Source organism: Plasmodium berghei (genome assembly GCF_900002375.2).
Source record: "Plasmodium berghei ANKA genome assembly, chromosome: 3".
Lineage (NCBI taxonomy): Eukaryota > Apicomplexa > Aconoidasida > Haemosporida > Plasmodiidae > Plasmodium > Plasmodium berghei.
The window spans coordinates 510,780-532,052 of record NC_036161.2 but is presented as its reverse complement, the minus strand read 5'-3'; the positions used below and the strand labels follow the sequence as shown (position 1 = coordinate 532,052).

Below are 21,273 nucleotides of genomic sequence, written 5' to 3'. Positions count from 1 at the left end.
CCGTTTTAAAATATTTATAATTTATTTTTTTATTTTTTAGAAAACCTCGTCATGTATGTGTGTTTTCAAAATATTTGAATGCCTTCAAAATGCATATAAAATTTCCATTATTCTAATTGTTTTACTTTTTTTAAATATCTTAACATTATTCGATTCGTATAATTTCAAATTTATAAAAAGAATGTTTAAGTATATACATAAACATAATCATTGTTTATAAAAAAAATTTTAATATTATGCACAAAACATAATATATGTACATCCATATAGACTTATGTATTTGTGGGAAAAAATATACATTAATAGAGGCTTTATAAATATACTAAATTTATAGAAAATGTAAAATTTTCATATATTTTATTTAAGACAATTTCATTATACGAGCATGATAAGTATAAATACAATTGTAACATATTCAAAAAACATAATAATAAATGTATGAACTAAAAAAATTGCGCATTTTGAAAATACAAAAAAAATAAACCATAAAAATCAAAACAAATAAAAACAAATTATTTATGTATGAAATGACCATGCCACTTTCATACATGTAAAGATATTCAATCTTATGAAACAAATAATGGTAAAGGTATATACCCATAAGATAAACCGGACTAAAGAAAACACTCTTAAACAATAATATACAGAAATAAATTTTAAATTAATGCATAATAAATCCTTTGTATGTGTGTGCGCTCATATATCATACGAGTATCAAAGGTAATAAAATAACAATGTAAAAATGCATAAAAATCGGTAAATTTCTTAAAACCCGAAATACCCCGATAAGCCCAAATTATTACTATCCATATTTTTAAAAGTTTTAAAAAAATTAGATATAAAGGAAAAAGTATCCATTTCTTCTGATATTTCATCAAATATATCATCAAATTGAGTATTAGGATTTTTATTATTATTTATCCAAAATTCATTTGTATTTTTTGTATCCTCATCATTACTATTATCAGAAGAAGAGTATAGCCAAAAATTTGTATGAGTATATATATGCTCATATGGTGTATTCTTTAAAAAATTATTATTTATTCCTTCAATTATGTTTTTATTTAAATTTATTTTATTTCTTAAATTTCTAATTTTCAAAACAGTTTTTTTTAAATTTGTTGGTAAGCTTATACTTCTATATTTTACTCTTTCTTTTTGTCTTTTGTCTTTTTTTTTTTTTTTTTTCATTTTTTTTTCGAAATAATTATAATTTCGATCTGCTATTTTTTTACCCCACTTTTCAGGTTTTATTAACCCTTTATTATTTTTTATTAGTTTCTTTTTACTATTTTGATATATTAATGCATTATTTTCGTTTTTCTTCTCATCACGATTAAATAATAGTTTTATTCCTTCAAAATTCACACACTCATTTGATGTTTCATTTACATGTTTATCAAAACTTACTATTTTATCATTTTTTAATGTTTCTGATTGAAAATCTTCATATGATGATCTTCCATTTTGGTTATTTTTTTTATCATCCCCCCCACATACGTTTTTACCTTGCCCATTCAGGCTACTAACGAAATTAACACCAAAAATACCTGAACCGTTCAGGAAAAATGAAATATATCTACAAAGTGAAAAAATATTAAACTCAACCCCGTTAATGTATAAAATCACATTTTCTACTGAATTAAGAATATTCGAAACTTCGTATTTTTTTTTTTTTAAATTAATATTAGTCAAATATAATAACGATTGAAAATAATAAATCATATTTAAATATATAGAGTATACTTTTTTAAATAAATAAATGCTCATATTTATATACTCAACATATAGCCACATATATGTATCACTTCTTCCCATGTCATAAAGTTTTTTAATATTTTTATCATTAGTGCCTTCAAGTAGTATTCTAAATAATTTTCTTATAGGGAAATTATTTTTTATAAAATATGTATTATATGTATCATATATTTCTGGATTTATATTTGTTTTAAAATCTTTGAGAAAATTATCCATATTTGTTTTATTTTTTTTGTTCTTATATATTTTTTTTTTTTTTTTATATATTGTATCAGAGTAAGAAATGTACATTTTATTTTTTCCTCCCTGTAATAAATATTCTGAATTATCCCCAACTTTCTCATTTTCATCCATTTTATTTTCTTTCTTATTTTTATTTTTATAATATCTTTGATCTTTTTCATCTTCTTTTTTTTCACTAAAAAAAGAATTTTCTGTTTTCTGGTTCTTTGGTAATAAGCATACCTCAAATGTTGCACTTCTATCGCCAAAACTACTACAAAGATTCAAATTATTTAGTTCACTAGTTTTATTCATATTTTTATTAATGATTTCATCAAAAAACTTATTGTCTATATTTGCCCAAGTAAGGTTGTTTTCACTATTACATTTGTTTATAGAAATATGTTTTATGTTTGTTTGTTTTATTTTTTTATTGCTTTTTATTTTTTCAAATTTTTTTTTCGAGCTTTTTGTTTTCTTTAAAAACATATATCTTGTTTTTTCACAAAAATTTATATTAAACACAAATTTCAACAAAATTATGGCATCACAATAGCACACATATATATTATACAAGTTTGATATTATTTCATTTCTGTTTTTTATGTTTATTTCAAAAATTCTGTTTTTATTTAAATTTATATATTCATCTACTTTATTAACACGCCCATAATTATTATTGAAAATTAAAAAATTATTTATTTTGAAAAAATTGTCGTCACATTTCAAATCCTCTAACTTATTTGAATGCTCGATTTTATTGCAATTTGAACTCTTATTATATTTTTTATTTTTTTTATTTATTAAATTCTTAAAAAAAAAACTATTACTACTCTCACTTTTGTTAATCTCTTTTCTATTTTTTATTTCCGATTTTACTTTCCACATTCCTTGTGCACCATTTTCTAAAAAATGCAAATTACTTTTAGCTACAAAATTTATATTTTCATTTATTTCGTTTTTTTTTATCCCACTTGAATATTTATCACTTATTAAATCATTTTCCCTTTTCGCACTATTACTTCTATAACTTTCTACAAAATTGCAGTCATCAAAAATGGGCTCTACATCTACATTACTATTTTTATAAATGTTTAGAGACGCCCATGACTCAAAATGCTTCTTGGCTAGCTCTAATGCACCAACATTTTCTTGTTTTAAATTGTTATTTAATAAGAAATAAGAACTTATACTATTCCGATCCCCATTATATGTCGCACTATAATTGAATCCATTACTATCATTATCTATTTTCCTTAATTCAGAATTCTGAACTAGACTATAAAAACAAATGCTCGATTTTTCAAACACATATTTCTCCTTTTCAGATAATAAAAATGCACATTTATAAAAAATAATTGCATACAAATAAATATACATAAATATATAATAATCACTTATATCTTCTTTATTTATGCTTATAAAATTGTAGTAGTTATATTCGTTAATTTTTAGTATTTTATTATTTGAATTTTTTATTTCATTTATTATATAAATAAAATTTATATATATATCCCTATATTTTAAAAAATTTAAAATGCTTTGAATATTATTCGAATTAGTCTCATTTTTATAACAATTTTCCAAATTAAAAGATAAGATGTATTTTTTTATTCCTCTTTTTACAAATTCAATTAAAAACATATTTTTCAATATATCTATCATATTTAATATTTTTGATTTTAAATATATTCGATGGTATTTTAATATATTTTCATTACAAAAACATTCTTTAAAAAAAAATAAAATAACATGACTTATTAATTGAGGAAAAAAAGGTATGAATTTATTTGCTTCCAAATAATTATAACTTTTTATATAATCAAAAATTTGCTGAATTCCATACTCTAAATTATAATCTACATTTATTTTTTCTCCAAATTTTTCTATATTAAGTTTTATCAAAATATTAGACAAATAAGTGATGTTAAAACTCTCAGCAAAATATCTACTTACTATATTAATTAAAATTATACAAAACTTGTAAAAACATAAAATATTATAATTATGTTTATAAAAATTTAAATTTATTTCTTCATATGTTTTAAGAAATAAATTAATTTTCATTAAATTCGCATTTAATGAATTTGACAAATTATTTTCAAGTCTTTCTTGAATATTCATAATAATTTCATCTTTATTATATTTTTTTTTTTTTTTTAATATACTTTCAGATTTATCATCTTTAAATTTTTTAGAAAAATTATAAATATGAAAAAAATATTGCTTCATAAAATTTGAAAAATCAAAAATATTTTCATTCATTATTTTAAGTAAATTCTGTATTAAAAAAATATATTCTTTTTCTATCCATATATTGTTAATAAATTTATTAATCAAATTCTTTATTGAAATAAATAAAAATACAATATGATTATATTTATGTAATTGTGGACTAATTACACTATTATTTTTATTTTCAATACCTACATATTCAGATGCAAATGGTGAAATTTTTATTATCCTTTCAGTTTTTGTATTAGGGCATCCAAAATCTTTTCTTTTTGTACTAAATAATCCATCTACACATTTTTTATTTCTAAAGTTTGCAAAAATATTATTTGAAATATACATAGGAATATTACATGATGCGATTATAGCATCCTTTAAATCTTTATCATTATAAAATTTATTTATATTTAATTTTTTATAATAAGGTAATATTTGCGTTATTCCAACAAATATATTACCTAATCTATTATTTAAATATTTGTAACTATCTTTATATATATATTTATTTAATTCTACATTTAATAAATTTTCTAATTTTTTATAACAACCATTTATATGTGCATTTTTAATTATATTTTCTGCCAAAAATAAACATTTATATATATTTAAACCAATTCCTAAACAACATGCACAAATACTTCCCGCTGACGAACCTCCTATATTTGTATTTATATTTATTATATTTTTTTCAACAAGTAGACTACTAACTCCTAAATGATATGATATTAACAAACCTGCTGGTGAAAATGTTATTCCTAAATTTTTTTTTTTTTTTTCTTTACCATCTTTTGTTATATTACATTTCTTTCTGTTAAATATTTTTGGCAATACTCTTTTTATATAATATGTGTATAGACTCATTTTTGTTCCTTCTTTTACTTCTTCATTTTTATTTCCATTTTTATTTCCATTTTTATTTCCATTTTTATTTCCATTTTTATTTCCATATTTATTTCCATATTTATTTCCATTCTTATTTCCATCCCTTTTTAATTTTTCTCTCAATTTAGTAACCCCTTGTTTTCCACATCTTATATATTTATTCATTACTATTTGATTATTTCGAATCTTTAATATTTGGGTAGTATACATTTTAGGACCCTTCTTTTCCATTTTCTTAAAACATATATTTTCATCAATTATGTAATATAACTTTCCTTTTTCAAATTTGTTTCTATATTTTTTTTTTTTTGTATTATTATTTTCAAACTTATTTATTAGAACCCCAGAGTATGACATTTCTTCATTTCCCATTTTTGAATTATACATATAAATAGGAAACATCATAGAATCAAAGTTATTTAGATAATTTCTAATGCATATATATTCATTCGTTGTAGATATATAATTCTTAGACTTTTTTATTTGTTTATATATATAATTTTGAATTAACATGTTTTTTCCATCCCATTTATTTTCCCCTTTTTCCAATAAACAATTATTTATTGTCCCATTTTGTGTGGTTAAAAAAAAGTCATAAAATGAAATAAAATTCGCTATTTCTATTTTTGATTTTCTTATTTTTCCATTTACAAAATCTATTATATATTTATTATTATTATTCACAATATCCTCAATAGTCTTTTTATTTTTTAATTTTAGTGACTCATTTCCTTCTACCTTTATATCCACATCGTTGCCTTCTTTTCCAGAGCTAAAAATATATTTTGAAATATCATTTAATTTAAGCACGTTTTTAAAATAACTATCATTAATATACATATTTATAATATTTTCTTCAAAACAAATTTGAGAATTTTTATTTTTTATATATTTTTTTTTATCTTTTTCTAATTCATTAATATTATTCATTTCCTTATCATCATTTTCTTTTATGTTTGAATTTCCCATTCTGATTTTTCACCTTTTAAAAATATATTTATTTTACTTATAATTATTATTCTTTCTTTTTATACTCATCATATCTATACTTCATTTTATATTTGAAAAATTAATTTTTTTTTAAATATATATTCTAATTATAAAAAAAATTAATAACTTTATATTCACAAATTATATATCAATTCTACTGGATTGGATTGTATATAAAGTATGTGCTAAAAGGGATATAAAATAAATAAAAAAATCCAAGAAAAAATAAAACAAAATAAAGCTATCATATACATTTAATTGTTCATACCATTAATTATCAATTACATATATTTTTTTTATTTTATCATTCACAAATACTATATAAATAACTCTCAATTTGTAAATACATTATATATCCAATAGGCCATAATATTACTTTGTAAAAAAAAATATTTTAAATATAAAAATAATTCCCAAAACATATTTATTACATAATTATATTTTTTATTTGCTTATTTATTTTTACAAATTTACAATTTCAGACAAAATTTTATTCACTCCATTATTTCTAAACCAGCTATCGTAAATTCATTATTTTTTTAAAATTGTAAAAAAAAAAATAATCATAATAATCCATGATAAAGTAAATCGATTCAGAACTATATAAACCGATCATTTATTTATCCTAAATAAATACTCTATATATTTCGATAATTATCCTTAAATTATAAAATAGAAAGTTGAAATGTCCAACACACTGCTTTATAACTGAGTGTGTAGATTTTAACATCCCCACATATAAAAAATGTTAATTTGTTTATTAAATAAGTAAAGTATATAAAGTAAAGCAAGTATATAAAGTAAAATAAATAAAGTGAAATAAACCTGCGCATATTGCAAATTTATCATTTAACTGCGAAAAAAATACAGGCACCCTTGCATTTTTTAAGCAATTAAAAATTTTAATCCATTTGAAAAAAAAAAAAAAATATTTATTTAAAATGTAAATTTGTATATATGAGATTCAATCCTTTACATTATTTAGGGTTTCTCAAAATTAAAATAACCGAATCACCTCGTAAAAATAGTATACTAATGTATCTATCTTTATTTATTTTTTTTTTTTTTTTTTTATCTTTAATTACTTCAACCCATATTTCACGAACTTCGGTTAAAAGTAAATTGCAATGTCTATCAAATGCCTTAACCTGTATTAAATTGTTCAAAAAAAAAAAAAAACACAATTATTTATATTATCCAATATTATGTAACATGTATAAACTGTCCGTTCCTCTTTCATTACCCTTCCTAAAAGCTTCCTATTATTTCGACAATTTATTAAAACCTGTGCATTATCTTTAACACATTCTGAAAGCAGCCCCAAAGGACCGTTTTCTGGATTGTCTCTATTTTCTTCAGTTGGTGTTTCAGTTTTCATATTTTATACTAAATTAAAAAGTAAATAAAAAGGACTTATAAAATTTGATCTTTCCTGAAATAATAAAAACGTAAATATCAAATATAACATTCAATCAACTAATATATATACTATGATCATATTTATTCATAAAATGCCTGAACACTAGCGATTATCCATAAAATACTAGCCACCAAAGCAAAGCTAACTCTACTTTTGTTCCAAATTTTATGTACACTATTTTCGTTACATTTCATGGCCTTACCCTAATAATATGCCACTTTTTAATTTGTTTATTTTGCTTAATATTATGGATATGGAAACTGTGTTGCATATCAAGCTTGCAAATGTTTATTCTCCACTCTAGTTTTGTATTAATTAAAAAGTTTTGTTTGAATTTTGTAAAATTAATAATATAAAAAATTACCATACAATGAATTGATATTTATTCTTTCTAATATTTTTTTATTTTTTTCAAAAACATGGATTTTATCATATATATAGTGAACAATTTATGTATATTCTTATTACTATATTTGCATAACCGGTTTATTTAATTTTTATTTTTGGTCAAAATTGTGTTAAAAAATAACGCTTTTGTAAAACATAAAACTTTATTTTGTCATTTTTTTCCTCAATTTTTTCCACATTTTTTTGTCATTTTTCTACATAACAATATATGCATACTTATCACAGCATCCTCCCGTTCCGCTCATAGGTTGATAAAAAAAAAAAAAAAAAAAAATATAAATATATAAAATATTAAAAAAATGATAAATATATAAAATATTAAAAAACATGATAAATATATAAAATATTAAAAAACATGATAAATATATAAAATATTAAAAAACATGATAAATATATAAAATATTAAAAAACATGATAAATATATAAAATATTAAAAAACATGATAAATATATATAAACATATAAAACACGATAAACATAAAAAATAAGGAAAATACGATATAACGTGACAAATCCAAAACCATGAAGCATCACAACATTAATGACGTTTTGAAAAATTTTGATAAAAAATTAAACAAAAATTATAAAATCTTAAAAGAAATGGACATTCAAAATATGCAAAATGAATATGAAGAAAAATTAAAGGAAAAAAACAAAATTAAAAACAAGCTAATAAACAAAAAAAATAAATCAAACCAAGACGAACCAATAAATAACGATTCAAATCAAAGCGAACTCGAGCATAACCCTTTAGACCATGAAAATGAGCAAAACCAAGATAGCGAAACAAAAGAAATTACATCATTTAGTCAATTAAATATTTGTGAAGAAATTTTACAAAGTATCCAAGAACTTGGATGGGAAAAGCCAACTCTAATTCAACAAAAAGTTTTACCACTAATGTTTCAAAAAAGAGATATTATAGGATTGAGCGAAACGGGAAGTGGTAAAACGGCGTGTTTCATAATACCTATTCTACAAGAATTAAAATTAAAAAAACAAAATTTTTTTGCTTTAATAATATCACCAACTAGGGAATTATGTATTCAAATAGCACAAAATGCACAAGCATTAGGTTCAAACTTATTAATAAATATATGTACAATATTTGGAGGTGTAGATATAGTTACTCAGTCTTTAAATTTAGCTAAAAAACCTAATATTATTATAAGCACACCAGGACGAATACTTGATCATTTAAATAATACAAAAGGTTTTAATTTAAAAAATTTAAAATATTTGGTTTTTGACGAAGCTGATAAATTATTATCCCTTGATTTTGAATCATCAATAAACAAGCTTTTATTAATTTTGCCAAAAAATAGAATTACATTTTTATTTTCTGCAACGATGACTAAAAGTGTAGCCAAATTGAAAAAAACATCTCTTAAAAATCCAATTAAAATTGAAGTATCAAATAAATATAGCACAGTTAAAACATTAATAGAAAATTATATATTTTTACCATTAAAATATAAATACACTTATTTATGTAGTTTATGTTTTTATTATACAAATAAAAATATAATTATTTTCTCCAATACTTGTGCAACTGCTCAAAAATTAAATTTTTTTTGTCGAAATTTAGGATTAAAGTCTATTTGTTTGCATGGAAAATTAACACAAAATCAACGATTAAGTAGTTTAAATCTTTTTAAAACAAACAAATATAATATCTTAATTTCAACACAAGTTGGTGCACGTGGTTTAGATTTACAAAATATTAAAATTGTTATTAATTTTGATTTATGCTCATGTAAAGAATATATACATAGAGTTGGTAGAACTGCCCGAGCTGGTAAAACTGGAAAATCAATAACTTTTGTAACTCAATATGATGTTGAAACGTTTTTAACTATTGAAAAACAATTAAATAAAAAAATTGATAAGTTCACTGACATTGATGAACATGATGTTTTAGTTTATCATAATCAAGCCCTTGAAGCTTTAAGATTATCTGAAATCGAGATGAAAGAAAATCAAGAATTATACAAAAAAAATAAATTTAAAAAAAAAAAATAATAATATTCATTTTATGCATGTACAAATTCATCTCAAATAATTTGTTTTATATATTCTACATTTTTTTGTTTCAAATTTTCTTTATTTTTTTTTTACACTTTTATTTATTATCTTAATTTGTTTTAACTAAATATATTCCCTTAAAAAATTATATACAAATTTGTGAAATTCTACATATCCTATTTAAAAAATTATTTTTAAAATTAATCAGCTTTTAAACCAAATTCGATTCTTTAGCTACATATTATTCTTTTCATATATATGCATTACATATTCTTGATCAAATCACAAAAAATATTAAAAATTATTAAATGTTCTATCTATAAGCTTAAACTATAATTATTATTTTGTAATATCAACTTGATAAACTTTTGAAATTTTCACAAAATTGGAAAATAAAACGCCATTTCCCCTGAATTTATATATATATATTTTTTGCAAATGGCTACATATCACAAAATTGAAATAGAACAAATTTATGTCATATTTGAAATCATTTCATATTCACATTTTACAAATTGAATAACCCTCGAAATAATATTAACACAACCATATGCAAAAGAAATATGTTAAACATTTTATACTCTTTTTTTTCTTGAATATTAAAAAATTTGTTATCAAAAATGATCATAATATAAATCGAATTAACATCGATAGAGTATCTATCCCTATAAATAAAAAAAAATACAAATTACTCAGTTTATATAATGATAAAAAAAAAAATATATCAACAAATATAAAAAGAAATTATTTTCTCGATATACAAAATAAAAATGACATTGATTACATATATGGCTTGAATTCAGTATATTCAGTCCTTAAAAAAAATGAACGAAAAATCGATAAAGCTATAGTAAGTATCTTAAAATATATCAACCATCATTTATACATACCTACATAAATTATAATGGAAGCACCATTGATTCATTTATATGTTTGTATCACATTTTTTTATTTTATTCTGATCAAAATAGATTAACAAAAACATCAAAAGAAGTAAGAAAATTCACAAAGAGGCCTATGATTATATTCTAAATACAATAAAAGAGAGAAATATACAAGTTGTGTATAAAACAAAAAATGAAATGTGTGAACTAGTAGGGGGTTTTCCCCATAATGACATTATAATTGAAGCTACTTATAGATATATGAAAAATTATAGACATTTTATAAATTCTAAAAAAACAACAAATAATAATATATATATTTGTCTACATAATGTTTATGATAATATGAATGTTGGAAATATTTGTCGTTCCGTTCTATTTTTTGGGGGCGAATCAATATTTTTAAAACGGAAAAGAAAAAAAGGGGAACATAAAAATTATATCAAAATAAATACACCTATTCTACATTCAAGTGTTGGGGCCTCAGAATATTTAAATTTTTTTCATGTAAATAATATGGTTAGAAAAAGAGAGCTAACGTAAATGTTCCTGTACAATGCATAAAAATATTCACTCTTTTACCATATACAATTTTTTTTAAATTTATTATTATTTTTTTTTTCTTAGGAAAACTTTATTTCATCTTTAAAAGAAAAAGGATTCACCATACTCTCTACAAGTAATATATTAATAAATAAACCTATATGTACAAAAATTTCCTCATTTTATTTTTTATGAAAAAGTTTTAAATCCTATTATATATATATTATATGCCCATTGGTGCGTATTATTGCATGAACAAAAATGTTATAACCAAAAATACATGACCTGTTCAGGAAAATATGCGAATTTACATTTTTTTCGTTTTTTAAATTTCTCTCCCCTGATCTATCGAAGGCTCCCCAAAGAATAATACACAAATGACAAATTTTGTAGAACTTAAAAATGTGAAAATAAATAAAAATGAAAAAGTGATGATAATACTAGGTAATGAAAGTAAAGGGCTCAATGAGGACATTATAAAAAACTCAGACATTTGCATTTATATAAATAATTTATTTGATGAACAAAATATTCAACCCAATTTAAAAAATACAAATGATAATATAATTGTTAATAGTCTTAATGTAAACAATGTATGCTCGATTATTCTACACCACTTCCATTCCAACATGCTATGAACTCATTTACCAAGTTATGAATGCATTCAATTCAAAAAGTACGAACAAATTCACAATTTTGAAATTACTAATCATATATACATACATGCATACATATTTATTGGTTTGAACATTTTTCTCGATACAAATATTCCCTTGATTTAGTACCCCTTAACCTGGAACAGTTTTATGAACAAGTAATAAAAAATGATTCACACAGATATGTTACTATATATGAACAGCCTGACCAATGCATAAATAAATATATATTTATTTATTTACACAAAAATGGAAAATTTCACATTTTCATTCCATTTTAAAATTATATTTTACAAATAAGATAGTAAGAATAGTACATTAAACTGTCTATATTTTTTTGTTACTTATTTTATATCATTCTTTTTTCACATATATTTAAGGCATATCAATATATGTATAATATTATTGTTAAAATATATATAATACAAAAACAGTATTACTTAAATGTTCATATTTATCCATTATATTTTCTATATTTGTGTGTATGCTTAACATAAATGTTTACAATTTTGTCAAAAAAACAACCTATATGCATTAATGCATTTTTTAATAAATTTTATAAAAACAGCGTCCTTAATTATATAAATAATTTAAATGGAAAATTACCTTCCGATTTTTCTTATACTTAAAAATACTCATATTTATATATTTATGCTAATTTCAAATAAATCATTTTTTTTCAATATATTATGATATATAATTATGCACATATATATTAATATCGGATTGTACAATATGATCTTAGGAAATTTATTTCATACAGACTACTATACTTTTATATAAAATATATAAGCACGTTTTTGTGATTATTTTTTCATTATTATTGTATATATTATTAAAGAATACCTACAGCTCATATCATTTTAATAGCAATCTCGTTTTTTTCTCCTTTTTATATACCCCTATTTATATTAAAATTGTACAAAAACAAAGCATTACATGCAAGTACATAAAAATAAAAATTGAAAGAATACCATACATATAAATATTGATAATACATATATATATCTTTAAAATGATAATAAAAAAAAAATTATATATATAGAAAATTAATGAACTTATTTTCCCCCAAGAAAATACATGTATTTTATTGCACTATTTTTTATCAGTGTACGGATAATTAAAATGCATTCTACTTTTTATTTTATTGTATGTTATGTATATATTAATACCTATTGAATTATATATTTAAAAAATAATTGTAGAAAATATATAGGGAAAAAACCAAGTAATAAAATGAACTAACAAAGCAATAATCGATATATAACATCCATGTAAATTAATTCTTATTTCGTTAAATTTGTTCATTATGATTTTTGCTTTTTTCGATACGGACTGCCCTTTTTTCCAATAACTTTAATATAAACACTGGGCAAAGGATACAGAAAAAAAAAAAAAAAAAACGAAAACTAAAAAAATATAAAATTGTATTAATACCTATTTTAAGATACTTTATTTTTTTACTTGATTCCAAAGCTTATAAAAAATAGAAAAAATAATCAATTCCCGCTAAATAGCGAAACATAAAACTGTTACAAAAACATAGTGATCATACTTTTTCTTTTCTCATAAGATCTCTTAAAAAACTAAAACTTCTAAAATAAAAGAAAAAAGAGTTGTAATTTTCCACCATAATAAATAAAAAGTGTTGTAAAAAAATAGCGGGGAAAAAACCAAAACATTCAAATATACACACATGATGTCAGTAGGTAAAAAACAAAATACGAATATATGCGAAAATGAAAATAAAAAAACAGATATAGATACATCAGAACACATACAACTGGATGGCAATAATAGGGATAATGTCAAATGTGATAATAATGCAAATGATAATAATTCGGAAAATAGCAAAATAACAAAAACCAATAAAGAAAATAATGTTAAAAATGAAATAAATACAGATAAACTAACTAAAACAAACAAATATAATAATAAAAATTATATAGATCAAAATAATAACCAAACTATGGAGATTGATAATATTTGTCAAAATCAAAAAACTTGTGAAGATATCAATACCACCATAGAAATTGCAAATGATAACTCTCTTAATATTTCCATGAAGAATTCAGTGTGTGCAAAAAAAAAAATTGTACTTTTAAAAAGAAACGAAATTAAATACAACAAATATTACCAAGGGGGTACTCTAAATAATAATAACGAATATGAAAATACTAACAATTTTAATAGACGAAATAACAATAAAAATAATTCAAATAAATATAATTTAAATGGTAAAAATACAAAAGGAGAAAAAACACTAGAACAAAGAGAGCAAGAATATAATAAAATTAGAGCTAGAATTTTTTCCAATTTTAACAAAAACACAAAAAATAATTCAACATATTCTACTATTCCAAATATTATACCACGCACACTTAAAAATGATAACGTATATATTATTCCACCTTGTAATATTCCATTAAATAACTCACTAACAAATTCACACATTGATCCTTATTTTTATATGAACAATTACTATAATACATATAATAATATGATTAACCCGCAATATGTAAATAATAATATGCCAATCTTTGATATTAACCCTATTGTTAATTTACCACCTTCCCAATTTTATTGCAATACTGATACAACAATTAATATGTTCAATCATTCTGAAAATAAAATTAACCCTGATATTATTAATTGTAATCTTATACCTAACGCTAATTCAATTTATCCTAACTATCCATGCAACATACAAGGATATCCTCCTTTTTTGAAATTTAATAATTCACAAATTATTCATAAAAAAATCCCAAACGGTAATAAATATAATCCAAATTACAACCCCCCTAATCACATTACTAACTTTAACAATCAAAATAATATGAACAGTCAGAAAAATAACAAAAAAAAAATAGTAACAAGCAAGGTAAAAAATGATAATAATATGACTCCACTAACCGAAAATGCTACAAATAAAGAAAAAATTATGGACGTTAATAATATTCGTGATGTTACAAAGAATATTTGTAGAAATATGAATGGAAACACTAACAACCAAAGCTCTCCCAATATCATTACTTATAATAATCAATCTATAAAAGAAAAAAATATTAATTATGAACAGGATCATGCTCCTATAAATGTTGGCTTTAGTAAATCAATTATGAATATTCATAATAAAAATCCAAATAAGGTAAAATTGAGTAATAGCAAAAAATTTTATACTAGCCAAAATAACAATCTGGATAAAAAGGGAAAGGGACCCCAAAAAAAAACAATATCCAATATCAATATAACTGGAAAGACTTTGCAAAATAATACAATTTCTTATGACAAATTAGAAATTTTCAAAAATTCCCCAAATGAATATTGCACACCTCCAACAATTCCATCAAATATTTCAAAACCATCCCATGGAATTGAACCAACAAATAATAACACTGAATATCTGGATATAAAAAATGAAATAAATATTTATAATGAAGAGGGACAAACCCAATTAATATCAACATCATCTCAAAAAAAATTGAAAAAAAAATCGAAAAAGAAATCAGAAAAAAAAAATACAAATAATACCAACATAAATTTTGACCCTGAATTAATCAATTTTAATGATACAAAAATAAAAAATAGTGAAATAGATGAACAAAATATTAACACAAATAATGAAAAATCGAATACAACTCCAAAGAAAAAAAAAAAAAAAAAAAAAAAAAAAATAAATAAAAACACAATAAATGATAATAATTCTACACTAAACCCCCAACCATCTATTATTATTCCTAACAAAATGCAAACAAATTTTAATAGCCCCAATAAATTTTCCCCATTAATAGTAAATAATGCACATATTAATTCTCATTCTAACTACAATTTTATAAATAATATTCCAACATTTCAACAATATTATCCTAACGATATGCTAAATAATTTAGAATATTGCCGAGATATATCATTATATGAAAAAAGATATGATCGAAATGATGATTTAATGCTTAACCCTAAACGATATGATATTGATTTTCCTTCTCTTCACTAATTATATATAAACATACAAATATATTTACTTTATTTTTATAATTAACATCCTAATACTGTTATATATTATATTGCATACACAACTTTATATTTTTTTTTATTCTAATTTTTTTTTTGTATCAATAATATAAATATTTGAAGAAAAAGAAAAAAAATAATTTTTGTTTTATTTTTACTATTTCACAAGGATATCATTTTCTTTGAATCCAACTATCCATTTTTTTTATGTACCATTTAAATATTTCATCATTTAAAAAAAATAAAATAAAATTTCATTTTAAAATTCTAAATGTTATATCATTTCGAAATGCAAACTAAGTTTTATTTATTGTCTACAAACAATAGTATGGATTTAAATAAAAACTTTCTTCCTCAAAATAATAGAAATACAAAAATAACAAAAGGGAAATACCGCTCATAAGCAGTAATACTGAGAATTGGAGATAAATATCTGCGCAAGGTTTAAAAATATAAATGTCGAATCTTTTAAATTATACCTCTCGTCATATAAAGAGTGTATTGTGCATATTTTATGAAAATCATCTTATTTTTAAATTGTGCAATTATTATTATTCCTATTCCTTATTACATGGCATCCAAAGCGAAGTGACAATATTCTTCACAACAATGGTCATAATCGATCCCCCCAAAAAAACTAAATTTCAAAAAATATGAACAGATTTCAAAAAAATATGAACAAACTTCAAAAAAATACATGAACAAAAAAAGGACAACGAACAAAATCATGTTTCGATTTATTTCCCCTACCAATACTTGAATACAAAAAAAAAAACATGTTTGGTGGTGCAGCATCATATTTTATGAATATGTCGCTGAAAAGGATAATGAATGTGATAAGCTCAATGAATTGGAATGCACTTTTTCCCATTCTTTTGTGTGTTTTTTTTTTATTTTATTTTTTATTTTGAGTTTTTTTTTTCCAGTTTACTAACTCAATCGAGTGAAAAGACGCCCAAAGACTCGATCTCACCAAACCGCCAAGTCCCAATCCATGGTTTAGAAGTCCAAAAGAAAAAAAAAGAAAAGGACAAATCATAGTGAATATTAAAAAACAATCTTTTCCATTTAATATAAAAAATAATAAACATAAAAAAAATTGGGGAATATCTTCAAAAAATTTATTTATTATAAAATATGTTTTTTGAAATTTTTCAAAAAATTCAAGAACTGATATATTATTTGAATCTATATTTTTAATTGTCTGAAAAACTTTATATAGACTAAATAAATTATCATAATTATTTGGGACAATATTCATTATAAAAATTTTTCGAAAATAAAATGTAAAAAAAGACGTTATATATAAAAACAATAACCACAAAAAAATAACTTTGTAACCATTCCCCTTATTATTCCAATTTTCAATGTTATCTTTATTTAAAATTACATATATTTCATTCAAAATTTTTATTAATAAGCATGTGTTATTAATTATGTCTACAAATCTTTTTATACAATATATATTTATCTTTAATTGTAGCTTCCTTAGTTTATTTTTACCTTTTATCATTTCAATTATATACTGAAATATATTTCCTATATTTTCCTTATAATTGTTTATAACAATATTTTTATTATTTTTTTCATTTTCCAACTCATCCATATTTTCATCTAATTCCAGTATATTCAAATTAGTCATTTTATTACTAAATATATATTTTTCAATCTTATATTTTTTGAATGTTTATTTTTTTGTTCATCATTTTTGTCAACAAATTCTTGTATCCATATCGCGCTAAAAATGAAATAGTATATTTATATTGTCTAATTTAAATTTATTTAAAATATTTAATTAGTTTATCATATAATAATACTAAAAAAATATACTAAAATTAAAATATTCAAAACATTTTTCACTTTTCATTTTTGCAACGAATTTGAAAGTTCGAGATACATTTATATAATCACGAAAAATAAGCAATAAAACAAAAATACATTTAAATATATTTTTAACTATTTTCACTCTCTTAATTTATACAATTTATATATTACACACATAAATTTTAATATATATTTAGGCTGATTATTATTACTATAAAAATATATTATTATTACACATTTTTCTATTTTAAAATAATTTATTATATGTGTGCATAGAATTATTGCAAATATTACAAACAATTGTACAATGCTCACATATCCTCTATATATGAATGTATATATGTATGCGAATGCGTAGATTATTGAACCTGACCAATGCTATTTAAACGAAGTTAAATTTAATCGAATTTTCATAACTAGTAAATATTCTACCTTCCTTTAACTCCCCATGAAATTAATTCATGTAAACATAAAAGCCTATTCACATGAAAAAATATAAATAAGTCATTTTATCAATTATATAAGTTTTTTTTTAATTTGTATGTACAACTGTTTGGTTTGTCTGGAAAAATATGCAAAAAAAAACAGAGGAAAATAAACACGGGCAACTATATGCCGGCACATTAAAGGAATATAATATTTTTCAATAAATATAACGAAACATATTACATCGTAATTTCTTTTCCAAAAGCTTCAACTTATGCTTGATTCAGTAATGAATGGACTGAAGATGCAAAACTCATAAGTTGGATATATTTTGTAGCACCGTTATGTAAACGAAAATCGTGTCGAGATAATTCCATTAATATTTGATATTTAATAGAATCATTAATATCTTGAGACATAACAAAATATTCATTCAACGCTTTAAAAATATAAGATACATCAAAACCATCTTCAATTATATCTTGAATTGTTTTTTCTAAAATTTTAAAATTTTTCATTTTACACGAATTTACTATTTTTAATATAACATCATTGCCAGGTAATCCAGATACATCTAAAACAGAATCCACTGTAATCTTAGAATCAATACATGCACACAATTGTAAAACAGAAACTGCTCTTCTCAAATCTCCCTGAGTTGTTTCAATTATTTTACTTAATGCATTATCTGAAATATCGATATTTTCATTTTTGCATATATATAATAATTTCTCTTTTTTTATATTTATCGGTATCCCTTGAAATCTATAACATGAACATCTACTATAAATAGGATCTGATATTTTATGAATATAATTACATATTAATATAAATCTTGTTACATTTGAATATATTTCTATTATTCGTCTTAAAGCTGATTGGGCGTCTTCTGTCATCATATCTGCTTCATCTAAAACAACTAATTTCCATGGTGGTAATTGCTCATTCGTTTCAGTATTTATTTTATTCTTACTTATACTTATTCTTGTATATGCTTTTATTTTTTCACGAACTACATTAATACCACGATCATCAGATGCATTTAATTCTAAAACACGTTCATTAATATTTTCTTTTCCAAAAAGCTCATGAGCTAATGCATTTATTGCTGATGTTTTCCCTGTCCCGGGGGGACCATGAAATATTAGATGAGGCATATTTTTGGTTTTTATAACTTCCTTTAACATTGATATTGCATTTGTTTGATGAACAATATCATCTAATTTTTTTGGTCTATATTTTTCTACCCATGGTAAGTTACTCATTTTTTCAAACTTTAAAAATAATAATATATATGTCCAATTAATTTTGCATTCAACTTATATATTTTTTTTTTTCCTCAAAACAAATTTAAAGCAAACTTTTTCCCGTAATAATAACCACACAATTACCAAATAGTAAAATCGACTAAATCATATATAACCCAATAATATACTAATTTTTCCTTAAAATATATCTATACATATCCGTGCATATTTATTCATAAGAAATATAAACAAAAAAAAATAATATTCATAAAAAGTTAGCTAGCCAAAATATTTTTTTTTATTAATTATATAATATTATAAAAAAAAAACATCATTACATATTTCCTAATTTTTAATTTCTATGATTTTACTTTTATTCAAATTTAGAATATTATGCGATACTTTTTATGCAAAAATTTTAATTCCCTTTACACATGTTCTTAAGAATCTTATAGGCATAAAAATATTATGCATATGGAAAAAACAAATTAAATAAAAAATGATGTGTATATATTATATTAATATATAATATTTATGATCGTATCCCCATTATTTTAATAATCAATTTGTATTATTTACAATGTTTTACCATTTTAAGTGAATTTTATTTTCATAATATGCAAACCTTTCACACGAAAACACACACACTCATAAATATGCATATACAAATGTGCGTATAAATTTTGCATATATTTTTACATGAAGCTACATATAAAATTAATGTTTTTACATTATAATAAAAGAAAGATGGCAATAAATAAAAGAGATTAAAAAATTAAATATTTTTTGTACTTATGTAATAAAATAAATTAATACATTTTTTTAAGTTTATATTATAAATTATGGGTTAGTTTTTTTATGTATCCCCATTTTAAATATTGTATAAATATAAAAAATGAAAATATATCCTTATATTTTTGTAATAATCAATAATATCCCATTAAATAATCCTACTAATCATATGTATAGATAATACATATACCCATAAAATAAATCATTTTATTTATTTGGCTTTTTTTTTAAATATTATAAATAAGCCACCATTTTATAGAACTAATATAACTGCAATAATATAAATATTGTCCTTTGTTTTTTTTTTTAATTTATCCTTTTTTATAATACTACATGAATGGTATTAATATAAAGTTTGAAAAATCATAATTAGCTTAAATTAGATTAGATAAATTTTCTACACTATTTTCAACTCAACATCATATAAAACGTATAATATATTATATTATTAACAACTTATAATATATAAAGATTCTTTACAAAATTAATTAAATCTTAGTAATATAATATTTCAAAAAAGGTGCAAATTTAACATACAAATATCATATTAATACACAATTTTATGAAGCAACAATTTTTTTTTCATAATAATTTAATATAAATTATATTATCTTTAATTTAGTCTAAATTTAATCTTTTACACGATATTTTTTTTCCTTTTTTTCATTTTATTATTTTTTCCATAATCTATAAATATATATATAAGTGCGTGCGCACATAATTCACATTTTTTTATTACATACTGTTTTAATAATTTATGCATTTTTTTAATATAATTTTTAATTTTCATCGTATATTTTTAATATATATTAAACTAAAATATTTCTGCATTATATTGCTTTCCCATAATATATATATTAGTTAATTACAATTTAAAAAAAAAATATTCACACAAAGGGAATATACATATTTCCATAACTCCTATATATATATTGAAAAAATAAAAGTTTTTTT

The 21,273-nt window shown here is 21.3% G+C and overlaps 7 protein-coding genes across 7 annotated transcripts; 3 read left to right on the top strand and 4 right to left on the bottom strand.

Moving 5' to 3' along the window:
- Nucleotides 1-765: 765 nt before the first annotated feature.
- Nucleotides 766-6,063, bottom strand: PBANKA_0315300 (patatin-like phospholipase, putative; the record flags this gene model as incomplete). The annotated part of the gene is made up of 1 exon (XM_034567485.1): nt 766-6,063. One exon carries the CDS (start codon nt 6,061-6,063, stop codon nt 766-768), a length of 5,298 nt encoding a protein of 1,765 aa, XP_034420036.1.
- A 998-nt stretch (nt 6,064-7,061) lies between these two features.
- PBANKA_0315200 (small nuclear ribonucleoprotein Sm D2, putative) lies at nt 7,062-7,462 on the bottom strand (the record flags this gene model as incomplete). Its single annotated transcript, XM_034567474.1, has 2 exons — nt 7,062-7,232; nt 7,328-7,462. The coding sequence occupies 2 exons, from the start codon at nt 7,460-7,462 to the stop codon at nt 7,062-7,064; spliced, it is 306 nt and encodes a 101-aa protein (XP_034420035.1).
- A 971-nt stretch (nt 7,463-8,433) lies between these two features.
- Nucleotides 8,434-9,933, top strand: PBANKA_0315100 (ATP-dependent RNA helicase DDX47, putative; the record flags this gene model as incomplete). Its single annotated transcript, XM_034567463.1, has 1 exon — nt 8,434-9,933. One exon carries the CDS (start codon nt 8,434-8,436, stop codon nt 9,931-9,933), a length of 1,500 nt encoding a protein of 499 aa, XP_034420034.1.
- A 553-nt stretch (nt 9,934-10,486) lies between these two features.
- PBANKA_0315000 (rRNA methyltransferase, putative) lies at nt 10,487-12,001 on the top strand (the record flags this gene model as incomplete). The annotated part of the gene is made up of 4 exons (XM_034567452.1): nt 10,487-10,786; nt 10,908-11,339; nt 11,448-11,499; nt 11,718-12,001. The coding sequence occupies 4 exons, from the start codon at nt 10,487-10,489 to the stop codon at nt 11,999-12,001; spliced, it is 1,068 nt and encodes a 355-aa protein (XP_034420033.1).
- Nucleotides 12,002-13,718: 1,717 nt separating this feature from the next.
- PBANKA_0314900 (SUZ domain-containing protein, putative) lies at nt 13,719-16,013 on the top strand (the record flags this gene model as incomplete). Its single annotated transcript, XM_034567441.1, has 1 exon — nt 13,719-16,013. One exon carries the CDS (start codon nt 13,719-13,721, stop codon nt 16,011-16,013), a length of 2,295 nt encoding a protein of 764 aa, XP_034420032.1.
- A 331-nt stretch (nt 16,014-16,344) lies between these two features.
- On the bottom strand, nt 16,345-17,672 carry PBANKA_0314800 (conserved protein, unknown function; the record flags this gene model as incomplete). The annotated part of the gene is made up of 4 exons (XM_034567430.1): nt 16,345-16,463; nt 16,602-16,667; nt 16,781-16,845; nt 16,966-17,672. The coding sequence occupies 4 exons, from the start codon at nt 17,670-17,672 to the stop codon at nt 16,345-16,347; spliced, it is 957 nt and encodes a 318-aa protein (XP_034420031.1).
- Nucleotides 17,673-18,552: 880 nt separating this feature from the next.
- On the bottom strand, nt 18,553-19,545 carry PBANKA_0314700 (replication factor C subunit 2, putative; the record flags this gene model as incomplete). The annotated part of the gene is made up of 1 exon (XM_034567419.1): nt 18,553-19,545. The coding sequence occupies one exon, from the start codon at nt 19,543-19,545 to the stop codon at nt 18,553-18,555; it is 993 nt and encodes a 330-aa protein (XP_034420030.1).
- Nucleotides 19,546-21,273: the final 1,728 nt, after the last annotated feature.